The sequence below is a fragment of the Protopterus annectens genome, chromosome 16.part0 (assembly GCF_019279795.1).
Source record: "Protopterus annectens isolate FY-2018-M chromosome 16.part0, PAN1.0, whole genome shotgun sequence".
Classification (NCBI taxonomy): Eukaryota; Metazoa; Chordata; order Ceratodontiformes; family Protopteridae; genus Protopterus; species Protopterus annectens.
This window is the reverse complement of record NC_056750.1, coordinates 145423665-145437422: the sequence shown is the minus strand read 5'-3', so window position 1 is coordinate 145437422 and position 13758 is coordinate 145423665. Positions and strand designations below refer to the sequence as shown.

At 40.1% G+C, this 13758-nt stretch overlaps 1 protein-coding gene across 1 annotated transcript in view; it reads right to left on the bottom strand.

Moving 5' to 3' along the window:
* The window catches only part of LOC122790534, a 184477-nt gene extending 171497 nt beyond the window's left edge, over positions 1 to 12980 (bottom strand). Inside the window, exons 1-2 of the mRNA XM_044058083.1 lie at positions 12880 to 12980; positions 12611 to 12759 (exon numbers count right to left, since the gene is read on the bottom strand). Coding sequence (XP_043914018.1) covers positions 12611 to 12759; positions 12880 to 12980 — 250 coding nt within the window. The remainder of the gene's footprint in view (positions 1 to 12610; positions 12760 to 12879) is intronic.
* Between the last annotated feature and the right edge of the window lie 778 nt (positions 12981 to 13758).

The window sequence follows — 13758 nt, the reverse complement described above, 5'->3', positions numbered from 1 at the left end:
GCAAAAAATTACGATCCCTCATAAAATCCTCCAAGGCCAGCTTCGAGAGAAAAATTGCACAGGACACTAAAGACAATCATAAGGCTTTTTTCAGTTATGTTAGGAACCTGGGATGCAACTCCCAGACTTGTTCTGAGTTGATTCTAAACGACAAAAAATACACTGAACCCACAGACATCGCCAATATCCTGGCAGACAGGTTCAGTGTAAACTTCTCCACCCCCTCCCCCCCAAAAGAGCAAGTATCTATCCCGGCAGAGGGCTGTCTCCCAAACATCTCTGATGCTCAGATGAAGGCTGCCCTCTACAAAGCAAAAAACACTGCTTCCATGGGACCAGATGGCATCCCGGGTTGCATCCTACATGAATTCCAAGAAGAACTAACCCCTCAAATAAAACAGCTGTACAATCTCAGCCTCACTACAGGATATGTGCCCACATAATGGCGTACAGCAACAGTGGTCCCACTCCACAAAGGTGGAGCCTCTACGGACCCTGGAAACTATCGCCCTATAAGCCTGACTAGCCTAGTCTGCAAGGCTATGGAGAGGATCATCATGGAGCTCATAAAGAAAGACATTGGGGACCTACAGACACTAGATCCTACCCAATTCGGCTTCGTCAAGGGCAGATCCTGCCTTTTGAACCTGGTCGACTTCTTTGAAACAGTCACCAAAGCCATAGATAAAGGGAAGGTAGTCCACACAGCCTATCTGGACCTAGCAAAGGCATTTGACACAATACCCCACTCAGGCAACATAGATAAGCTATCCAGCTTAAATATAAACCCCTATGTCACAAGATGGGTCGCAAACTGGCTCAAAGACAGAAGCCACAGAGTGAGAGTTGCTGGAGCCATGTCAGACTCGAAACCAGTCACAAGTGGCGTCCCACAAGGTTCTGTCCTGGGACCGCTCTTGTTCGGTATATACTTTTCCGAGGTACAGGCCAATGTTGGAGGACTATGGCTCACCTAGTTCGCAGATGACTGCAAACTGGGCGCCATAATCGACTCTCAGGCTGACACAAACATCCTTCAAAAAGGTCTCACAGAGATGGATAACTGGTGCCAGAGCCATGGTCTAAAGCTAAATGCCAAAAAGTGTATAGTCATACCCTTTGGCAAAAACAATGTGCCCACAAATTACCACATAGGTGGTAACCCATTAAGTACAGAGAAAGTAAGTAGGGATCTGGGGACCCAAGTTGATAGCAATCTCTCCTTTCACAACCACATTGCCAAAGTGGTTAGAAAGACCTTCTACATAGCCCACCTCATCATGAAAGGATTCACATCTAGATCAAGAGAGGTAATCGTGCCCCTTTATTCATCCGTCATCAGGCCTATCATAGAATATAATGCCCCTTTTGGGATATACCTTACCAGACACCTGCAGCAATTAGAAAGACCCCAAAAGTACCTCACCAAGAGGATCAAGGGACTCAAGCAGATGCCATATGCTGCTCGGTTAAAAAAACTCCAGCTCTACTCAGTTGCATACCGCCTACTTCAAGGCGATCTATGCCTGACATATAAAGCTATGAGCAATCCAGAATTAATGGACATGCTCCACCTCAGTAAATCTAAACCCCTTAGAGCCACATGCTCGAGGGACTTGAACCTCAGCACAGAAATAAATAGAACTTGCTGGAGGGACAGATTCATAACCCAGAGACTCCCTTCGCTCTGGAATAGAATTCCAATTCATGTTAGGCAGAGCACCTCACTGAATCTCTTCAAGAAGAATCTTGATGAGTGGATGGGGGATCGTAGGTTTGTCCCGGGGATTACTTCCGTGTCACTATTAGACAGAGGCACAGTAAATTAAACCTTAAAAAGGGCACAGTATACTCAAATCAAGGGATGGCATAAGCCAAACAAAATCGGGCTAGGCTTGTAATTGCCCCAGGGCAGATAGCCTAGTATGAACATATGAGCCTATGAACCTATACTTATACAGATAGGCTGAAAGCCCTGTCGCTCTATTCTGTCTCATACAGACTGATCATAGGTGACGTGTCTGGCATACAAGGCCATTCCCAAACCAGCCTTGATGGAGTTTCTGCATATCCGTAAGACAAACCCCACTCATGCAACCTGCACGCAAGGCTCTCACCTGGTTTGTGGCATGAATAGTACTTGTTGGCAGGATAGAGTTGTGTCTAAAACAATACACTGTCTGTAAAATACACTCCCTCCCCATGTCTAGAAGAGTACCTCTCTAGCCTTCTTTAAGAAGAAGCTGGATAACTACATAGTAAACACAAAAGACACCCCTGGGATCCCACCTGTGTCCCAGTTGGACAGGGAAAACAGGTGCTGACTTTGAAGGGACATGGGCAAAAATCTGGGCTAGGCTTATGAGCACATCTGGCCCACTAGCCTAGTATCATCATATGAAACTATGCACCTAGTACTTTACATGGTTCCTGTATGTATTGTAGACTGTCCTGCAATGTTGTCATAAATGAATCCCTGTGAGTATGAACTGTGTAGTTACTGCATTGATAAGAGTATTCTCTTGTTCCTTTATTAGTTATTATCAAATATTGCTACAGCTTGTCATTGTGTCTGGCTCGTATAGCACTAAGTCAGCTCTTAGAGTACTTGCATATGCATGTGGTGACACTGTATAGCTCACTCCAATAGCCTTGGTCTTGGTCAAACTTACCATTTTGGTAATAGGTTCATCACACAGTAGGATTTGTCACCCTTTGTTGAGGGCCTTACAGTAGCTGTTAAAGAGATGGATTGTGGCAGTCAGAACTACCTTAAAGTCTGGGCTGAAGGACCCATAGGTAGCAAAGTTGTGCCAGACTTTAACAGGAGTGTGCATGTGTGTGTGTGTGTGTGTGTGTGTGTGTGTGTGTGTGTGTGTGTGTGTGTGTGTGTGTGTGTGTGTGTGTGTGTGTGTGTGTGTGTGTGTGTGTGTGTGTGTGTGTGTGTGTGTGTGTGTGTGTGTGTGTGTGTGTGTGTGAGATTTAAAATTCAAATAGCAAAGTGTGTGTGTCAGCTACTTGGCCAAGGACCCAAAGTACTGGTTGGACAGACAGGCTGACAGATGTTTTGGATTTACCACTCTGCTGAGATGTTAACCTCATAGGTGTGGCAGTGTGGAGTGTTATTGGGGATGTGGAAAGAGAGGGAGAAATGATCCGCACACTGACTGTGACATCTGTGTGATCTGAAGGGTAATTATACTTTAATGTGCGTGTACTTGTCATCCTGCCATCGTGTACATCCCTCACTGGTGATAGTGGCAAGTATTTAGACTCCCTGATGATTGGATCAGTGCAGGGGTAACACACTGACCATACGTACTGGTGGGTACAGATGGCATATCACATCATGTACAGTCATTGAGGCTCTCTGTCTGGCAATGTCATACAGGGTTATTTCACAGATTGTCCAGGTCTCCTTGACCATTCCTGACATACTCTGCCTAGGTAAGTGTGTACTCAACACCTGTATTTGATTGCCTCACACCTATGGCTAACATACATTGTGACCCCTGCAGCAGGACAGCAAGTTATAGGTAGTAGTAGTGGGTGGATGCTGGCACTGGGTCAGCAGCAGTGTGTACATACTGAGCATACAATGTAAGTGAATGGATACAGTACCAGATACACAGGTACCATCACTGTGCCCCCAGGTGTCTGGCATGCTACAGACACATTCCCCAAACTAACTGGACAGACATCATGTATTGTTCAACTGGCGTGCAGAAATACACATTTGTCTGGAAGGGGGTTCTACATCTTTCAGGCACATGTACTCATTCCACAAATACATGAGTGCTGAACATCTCAAGACACTTATGAGGAGGTCACCCTACAAAACATATGCACTGATCTCAGTTATTGTGCAGCTCAGTTATTCCTGGAATGTCCATATGCACCTGTAGGAGCACTTACCTAGTTGTGGGATGTAGGCTTGAATACATGGTACTGTAACGCTGCCCATAGGGGACACCCAGCAGTCGATGGCACTGATGTGTGTGTACACATAACAACAGTCTGTCACAGCAGACAGGCCACGTATGGTATTCCATGTACCATACCAGGTTACTAGGCTGTGGGCACAGAGTGGCCATATCCCTAGGCCACATGTTAGCCCATGTGTATGCAAGGCAGCAGCTGATGTCCTCATCCAACAGGGACACAGTTGGTATCCCAAGGGTTTGTGTGCCATTAACCATCCAGCTGACCATGTTACGCCTGCAAAGGTGTAGGTAGCTACTCTGTCTGATGTGGACAGGATGCCCATTCCCCCACAGGGTGATTGTGAGTGGCACACATCCAAGCTGTCAACAAGGCCAGTCCAGGTCACTCACCAGGTGGAGATTGTTTGTGTGTGTGTGTGTGTGTGTGTGTGTGTGTGTGTGTGTGTGTGTGTGTGTGTGTGTGTTAACAGAATGGAGCATGACCTGCACTCATGCAACAGTCCCAGCAATGTAGAGTGTATGATTGTCTGGCATGCCAGAGTGAGATAACTCTTGAGGGGTAAGTATGACACCGGGTAATGGGTTGGCCTCATAGCCTATAGGTGTATGGCAGATGTATGATGGGCTTGCATGCCTGGTAGGGAACTTCTGTGATGTCCCCAGCAGCTGCATGTGCTGTCTGATGTGAATGATGAATGGAGAATTATGCACATTAATGGTCCTTATTGGGGGGAACATGAAACATTGGGATCAGGAGTGCATTACATGCTATAATCCCAGTATGGTGAAACTACATACACACATACTGTGCTGATAGATGGCAGGGGTATGCTGTGGGTTTTAGCGGTGGATAGTGCTAGCAAACATGGATGTGCAGGATCATTACATAATGGTGCCCAATGTATGAGATCCTGTGATGTGTTTCCCTCTTCATGTCTTTCAGGTGGAATGCCTCGACAATGCCAACCAGTCTTTTCTGATGCTGAGACTGCAGCAATACTCACTGTCATAAGACTGCATCACACATTCCTGTTTGGTAGGAGCAGACAGCAGCTGCAAAAATGGGCCATCCTGTGGACTGAACTAGCGGCAACTGTTAACAATCTGGGTCACCATGGGTGAACCTATGAACAGGTCAGGCTCAGGGCCACTGACCTTATCCACCTTGCCCGTCAAAGGGCTGTAGCTGTGGCCAGGGACTGTACAGCCACAGGTGGAGGTCCTGCTACACAGGCCCCACTGACACCAACAGAGGAGTTCCTCGCCAACCTTGGGGCAGCCACCACACCCCAGGAAACCGTACACACCTATGTCATGGTGGTGGGTGGCAGCCGGGCAACAGGCAAGGAGCATCCAGGTAAGGCCCCAGTGGACATCACTTCAATATTGTATCATTCATACTACCATCCTTGGAGTATCTAGATGCATATGTCAGGTCAAACTGCATTTGTGGGTGGGGTTTTGTAATGCACACAAGTGCACATCTATAGTGAATGACAGCAAATTGTGTAGTATCAGAGCTTGCACTGTACATGTTTAGAAATGCATCATTTATCCTGTATCAATGCCACATGTGAGTGTGCTGACAATACCTTCCCCCACAACTTCATAGATCCCTCTGGTCTGACTGGGGAACAGCAGCCTGAAGCCAGTGAGTATGGAAATGTCTTGTTGTGGCTCACCAATACCCTATGCATGTTAAGGGCATGCATTTTTCTATGCATACAACTATTACTCTTAGCCATATTGCAATATATGCATGTTCAGTTGGGGTGGGTTTAACTGCAGGGCATCATAGTGATCATCACAGGAGCCTATTCACAGGAGCTGTAACATTTCTGTAGGTTTTTTTCCTGGGCTATACCCTCTCCTCACATATCTCAGAGGTGTATATTAGTAGCAACATTAAGTGAACATAGTTGCACTGCATGTTGTTGAGGCCCTGCCCAGAGTGAGTCTGTTGTAGTCTGATTGTGTGTCGAGCATGTCAACATTCAGAAATTGTGTGGTCTGTATAATGCCTTTGTGCCACCTCACTTGTATGTGTCTGTGTGCGTGCATACGAGTGTGTGTGTGAGCACGCGTGCGTGTGTGTGTGTGTGTGTGTGTGTGTGTATCAGCAAACATTATAGTGCAGGCATTAATTTACATATTAAAATATAAAAATAAACAAGACCAAGATAAAGGTACGGCGCTTATAAATGAAACTAACATAAAACTAAAAGTATATAGTATCGAGCCAACACAGTTAATAAAACAAGTTTATTTTATAAAGGAAGTAAGCGCTTTCACGATAGTTCAAATCACTTCATCAGACTGACTTCAATTAACAAATACAACCCATTTAAAAGAATGACCAACCAATCAATTGCTGACATTTCTAAAAATAAATGACAGTCTAGTGAGGCAATATAAAGCACTTAAATAAATTAAAACAGCATTCTATAGACACATGCAACAAATATATAAAAAAATATAAAAAATAAAAATATATATTTACACATTCTTTTGACAAGTACAGTAAAATAAAATAAAACAACACATCAATGCTTCAATGGGCGTGCTTTCAGAAAAGGTTTGAGTGATAGTACTCCATTTAGACCAGGTGGTCTATCTGCATTAAAAAACAGAATCCATTTTTGCTCAGCTATCTCTGTTAAATTTCTGACATCACACCTCTTATCCCTTCATTTACCATTTCTAATACCATAAATTTAAAGGTGTGTTCTGGTCCAGAAACATGTTGTGCTAAGGCATTCGTCTCTATCACATTTCTGATGTCTCTACAATGTTCAAGAATGCTCTTTCAATTAATAATTTGTTTTTCTTATATAGAAAGTGTGACATATAGGAAGTAAATACTGTGGGAAGAAATAGCCAGGGAATTGTTATGGCTAGGCTTGTATAGGCCCTAGGACTGATAGCCTAGTACCAATCTATGAACCCATGAACAGTAACTAAAATAAACTATATTGCTTCTTTTACAACCTGCATAGAAATTAAATTCTATCTCAAAGTTAACATACAGATGCATATAGTATGCCCCTGTATGAACATACTTACATGCTGTACAACTCCTAAAGGTGAACGTACCTATCCTAACCTATTCGATTGCGATTTCTTCCTAACATTTTGCGATTTGCAGCATATATGTCTTTTTAGTGACCTATTATTTTTAAAGGAGAAGTGTGGTGTTGTATCTATCACTTCTTTCAATTCCTCTACTGTATTCAGAATATTCCAGTTCTTTTTAATGATATCAAAAAAAAAAAAATACTTATATCACTGAACTATGATAGTGGAAACCTAAGAATATTAGTATTATTCCTTCTTACACTTTGCTGGTCTTCTACCACCTTATCAGTATAATATGGTTTATATTTACCATCCATTTCTTTCCATGCATTATTAATACAGCACTCTGTTTCTCTCTTACTGTAGCCTCTATCTAAAAGTTTTGCTTCAGAGATGCAATTGTTGCCCCTAACTGTATTTCATCATTATGCAATTGCATTATTCTAACAAATGGACTTTTCATAACATTGTATAAGACCTGTCTAGGCTGCATACTATTTTTGTGCAATAAATTATTTTTATGAACAGGCTTCCTATACAGGTTAGTCTGTTGTTTTTTTAATTCAGTCTTCTTAACCATGACATCTAAGAACTCTATTTCTTGCATGGAATACTTGTATGTAAACTTAAGAAAGTCAGTGGAACTATGTAGATATTCTATAAATCCTTCTAACATATCTGTTGATCCCTCCCATAACAGGAAGATATTGTCCACAAAACAAACATACCAAACTATATATTTAGAGGGTTCCACTTCTAACCATCGAAATTTCAAAACATAGAAATTCTGATAATCGAAACCAGAACATTGAATTTTAAAACATCGAAGGTTACAAGTGTAACCAAAAAAAAAAGAAAAATAAACTTTAACAATTGTATGCAGAGGGGCTTTGCCCCCTGCACCCCCCCACACCCCCTACTTTAATATTCAAACTCAGAGACTGCACTACAGTGGAGTAAAGGGAAATCTCCCATTTAGCGCTATATGCAGAAGCGCTAAATGGGAGATTTTCCGTACCCTATCTGTAGTGCCATCACACAGATAGTACATAGACACACACAGTATGCAGGGCACCTTGGTGCCCTGCAAAAACACAAACATTCTCCCACCTACACTTATCTTTTTCTTCCCCTTCAAACCTTTGACATTTTTAAACTCGATGTTCTGGTCTCGATGATCTGAACTTCGATGTTTTAAACATTCGATGGTTTGAAGGGGAACCATTTAGAGAAGTCATTTGCTCGTAACAACTTTTCTTTCTCCCATTGCATCAGAACTAGGCTGGCATAGCTATTTGCACAAGCTGTGCCCATAGCCATGCCAACCTTTTGTACAAAAAATTCTTGTTCATAAACAAAAACATTATTTTCTAATATTAGTTCAAGTAAGGCACATAATAAATTTATCTTGTCATTAGTAAAACAACGATTCTCATTCAAGAAGGCCATAATACTTTCAATTCCCCCAGTCATTAGGGATTACCGTAAACATAGACTCTATGTCTAACGTTACAAAGCAATAATCATTTTTCAAATAGGAAGTTACAACAAAACATTTCTGTAAAAAAGATTTAGTGTCCCTAAGTACTGTTTCACATCCTTCTTGTAAAGGATGTAAGCTCTTCTCAACAAAGAAAGACAGTGGTTCCGTTGCTCAACCTTTTCCAGACACTATAGGGTGCATTGGTGGACATTCAGTGTCCTTATTTACCTTTGGGAGACCATCTATTGTTGGGAGAAGAGGGTGTTCAACATTAAAAAATTAAATAGACTTTCCGTAATCATGTCTGTCATAAGCATGTAAATATGTAAAAAAGATATTTTCTCAATTATGCCAATTATAACAGAACTAGAAACACATACGTATGTATCATTATCACATAATAGTTTCCTCATCTGTGTTACATATAGTTCTCTAGCCAACACAGCTATACCATCACCTTTATGAAAAACACAAGACTGACAAACTCAATAAAACAAAAAAACATAAAAAGCAAAGTGACAGTCTAAAACCTTCTACAATAACTTTAATGAGGTGAAGCACTTTTCATCTTCACAATACCAGATTTCATCAGACCAAATAATATATTGAAAGCCAATTACTTAAATAGTATTACAGCAAAAATCCCGCCCCAGCCTTAAAATCAAAAGGAAGTGATGTCATAATACATTTGAGAACTGCAATAAGTTACTACTCTAGAAAAACTTTTCATTAAACAAACCAAATACTTAATAAGTACAAAAAATGTATGTTAAAATACATATATATGCACATAAATGTCATAAAAAATTACTCATAGAAACCTATTTCTTATATATTTTTATACCACCTATGAGTAAACAACCATATTAAACATACTAATAAATACAAAAATACTAAATCAGCGAACTACTAACAGAACAACCATAGACCTACCTAAGCAATTCTTTTAACCTTAATAAACTATTAATTGTGCAGTAATCATTGAGTCCTGGCCAAGAATAGGAATACAGTAAAAATTGCCACTTTAGTTCAGCTTTTTCCAGATGTAGCATCCATGGGCCACTCCTGGGTTGTTCCTGAACTTGCTGAACAGCACAGAATTCAAAATTATGCTCACTAAAAATGTGTACATGCTTAGCCAATGCATTAGGTAAATTACCTCTCCTTATGGCATACAGATGCTCATATACCCTTTCTTTAAGGGTTCTTGTAGTCTTGCCTATATAATAGGCAGGACATTGTTTACACTTAGCCACATATACCACCCCCTTAGAACTGCAATTCAATTTATGATGAATAAAATATGTTTTGTCGTTTATCTCCAAGTATTGTCCCTGATACATGTGTTTACAGAAATTAGACTTCCTGCATTTTTTCATACCTTTTGATACTTTTTTGCAACAAGTTTCAATAAGGTTTTTAATATTCCTACCTCTCCTTGCTATCATTTTGATCCCATCCTGAAACTTATTATGAATAGAGGGTTTGTCATCCATAAGCCTCCGATTATTTAAAATTATCACCTTAACTTCATAAAAATGTACATTAAATGTTGTAATAAAGGCACTAGCATAATCCATTGGGCCATTGGAACATATCCTCTGCCTATCCAATGCAGAGCCCTCTCGATTAAGGATGGGAACAAAATGACCATATTCCCTTTTTAACTTAACTTCCATAAATAATTCATTAAGTAACCCTTCCGGGTAACCCCTACTTGCAAACATTGTCATGAGGTTCTTACACTCCAATAAAAATTGCTCATCCAAACTCACCATCCTTGTGGCACGGACCAATTGTCCCTTAACAACCGCTCTTTTGTTAGTTAAAGGATGGGAGCTTGTATAATGGAGAAAGGTATTCAAATATGTGGACTTCCTATGTATTTTGGTAACAAATCTCCTGATGACCCTATCCTTAATAAGATTGACATCTAAGTAATTGATCTCCTGCTCACTAACAGTATAAGTGAATTGCAAGTACTATGTGGTACCATTAATATACTGTACAAAATCTTCCACCTCCTGTTGTCCACCCCTCCATAAAACAAAAATGTCATCCAGGTATCAAAAATATACGACTATTTTTTCAGCAAATGTACCATTCAATATATACCTTCTTTCCCATTGTGCTAAAACAAGATGGTTCCACAGGGTGACCCCATTGCAACCCCCACCTTTTACAGATAGTAGCGATTGTTGAACATAATAAAATTATTGGACAAAACAATGTCAAACAAGTCAGAATATAAATTAATGTCTGACTGCAGCACCCTTTGCTCCAACAGGAACTGCTCTGTCTCCTGAATGCCTTCTTGCTGGGCTATTACAGAGAAGAGATCTTTATCATCAATTGTCAAAAATAAAACCTCCTCTGAATACTCAACAGAACTGATTAGACTAAGAAAGTGCCACGAGTCCCTACATATCTGCTTTTGTTCATCCAAGTACATTTTCAGCTTACTATCCAAGAATTTTGCACATGCATAGGTTATAGAGTTGCGACCATCAACTATGGGCCTTAAAGGTGGATTAGATACATCCTTGTGTATTTTAGGTGCCCCAAAAATGGAAGGTATAGTAGGTGAAATAATGTGCAGATAATTTTATACATATATATATATATATATATATATATATATATATATATATATATATATATATATATATATATCAATATCAATTCTGTTTTCCAAAAATAAAACATTTAACAAAACATCAACCTTTTTATATGCTAAATTAAGCTAATTTTTTTCTAACTTCCTCATATGCGGCAGTGTTAAAGATGTCATACAACCTTTGATTATATTCATGAACATCCATAGCAAGAGGTCCACCACCTTTATCCGGCTTCATTATTCTAATGTTTTGCCGCATCAGATATGCAAGCAACTCTCTTTCATACCTATCCAAATTGTCTTGCCAACATACACGCATACCATTTAATAAATATCTAATATTAATCTCACATGCCTTCTCATATAACATTAAAGCTGGATGCAGTGGTGGAGTATATATACTACCAATATGAAATTGCATATCAGGCTGATTATGACCTTCCCAAAACATAATTTTGAAATTCAACTTTCTCAAAAAAAGTTTAAAATCCATGAGAACTGTGGCCAAACATGCCCCACTGGTAGGTACAAACTTGAGGCCCTTACTCAAAAGATTTGCCATTTCCTCATCAAAATGTGTATCGGAAAAATTAGAAATTTTAAAATCCTGCGTAGTGTTGATAATAATCTTAGGTTTCTGTTCAATATCATGAGCAATATCAAAAATATTAACACTCTCATCAACACTTAATCCGAAAAACTCTCAGTCAATGATTGTTCCTCGAACACTGCCCCCATGCTCATTGCCCTCCTCTTCTCTGGTTCCTCCTGGAGGGTGTATAAAAATCTTGATTAGAACCATAACCATGATTAGCAACATAATAATTGTTCCTGTTCCTGATCCATTCAGATCTCCTTAACGGTGGAAATTGTTACTCATAATTATTACTACCATCAAAATCATGACCATCATTTACATCCAGTAGTAGCTGCTGTTCATTCTTATCCACCACTGGCTCATTGTTATTGTTATTAAATGACAACTGTCCACCATTATAAATGCTGCTATTATAAACCCATGGTGGTTTTGGGTAAACTTGCCTTTGACTATATTGGTGCTTGTCCCTGGCCATTTTTTTTATTTTTCTTTGTTTTCAAATCCAAAATATTGTTCTAAATACTTTGGTAAGTATGGACAGCCATGGTGGTGCAGCGGTTAGCATTGCCACCTCACAGCAAGAGGTTCTCTGGTTCAATCCTCGGCTGGGGTGTCTTCTGTGTGGAGTCTGCATGTTCTCCCTGTGGTCGTGTGGGTTTCCTCTGGGTGCTCCGGTTTCCTCCCACATCCCAAAGACATGCTGTAGGTGGACTGGACACTCTAAATTGGCCCTAGTTGTGAGTGCGTGCATGTGTGTGCCTTCTGTGGAAGGTTAGGCGCCGGGCTGGCAACACAACACCATAAAACTCCATTGCCAATCATAAGTGGACAGGTGATCTGCTGTGGTGACCCCTAACCGGGAAAAGCCGAAAGAAGAAGAAGAAGAAGAATACTTTGGTAAATATGCTGGTGTTTATACTTGTACCTGTTGTATTCAACTTCCAACTGTAACTGAACTTCCAGCTCATTGCACTCCACCAATAACATATCTATGTCCTTGGCATTGTATTTAATTAATAACTCCAGCAGCTCAAAGCCATGCCTGTGAAACATGGCAATCAATTCATTAAACAACAGAGAATTCTCAGTAAGACCTGCTGGATAACACCATACTCTAAGGCCTTTTGGGACAACACCATTATTTATACAGCCCCTCAAATACACATTCTCACATTTAACTTTTTTAGCTTTTTTGTCAAGTTCCTCAAGCTTACCCTTGATGATATTACTAGCAGCTTCATTTGAAACAGTCTCCTGAACCATATATTCCACAATTAACCTATTATTCCTACTGTTTTCCAGGACTCAATGATTACTGCGCAATTAATAGTTTATTAAGGTTAAAAGCATTGCTTTGGTAGGTCTATGGTTGTTCTGTAACTTATTGCAGTTCTTACATGTATTATGACATAACTTCCTTTTGATTTTAAGGCTGGGGGCAGGAGTTTTGCTGTAATACTATTTAAGTCTTTGGTTTTCAATATATTATTTGGTCTGATGAAGTCTGGTATTCTGCAGATGAAAAGTGCTTCACTCATTAAAGTTATTGTAGAAGAATACTACCACCTTTATCAGCTGGTCTAATTTCTAAAGATTGCAAAGTTTTCAATTCCCTCAATGCAGCATAGTCATCAGAACTCATATTATAAAACAGGTTTTGCATCAACCTCAAACATTTCCCTTATTTGTTTCTCACAAGTATTTACAAAGATATCCACCATAGAATGGGATGGTGGTACAAAGGTGCTAGGTTTCTTAAAAACATTTACGTTTTCCATTTTATTGGGAAACAAAGTTTTAAGTCTTAGTGTCCTACCAAAGAGTCTTAAGTCCTTTAACAAATCAACAAGGTTCGCTTTGCGTGCAGGGACAAAAGAAAGACCCTTATTTAGCAATGATAATTGTGCATGTGTCAATTCCTTAGAGGAAATATTAATGAACAAACCTTCTACTGCCGTCTCCGAGTCCTTACTGGGTTCTGTGTTGCAGCTGGACTTGGTAAACATTGTATCCTGCCCCTTCTCCCTCGACTCCTTGATCT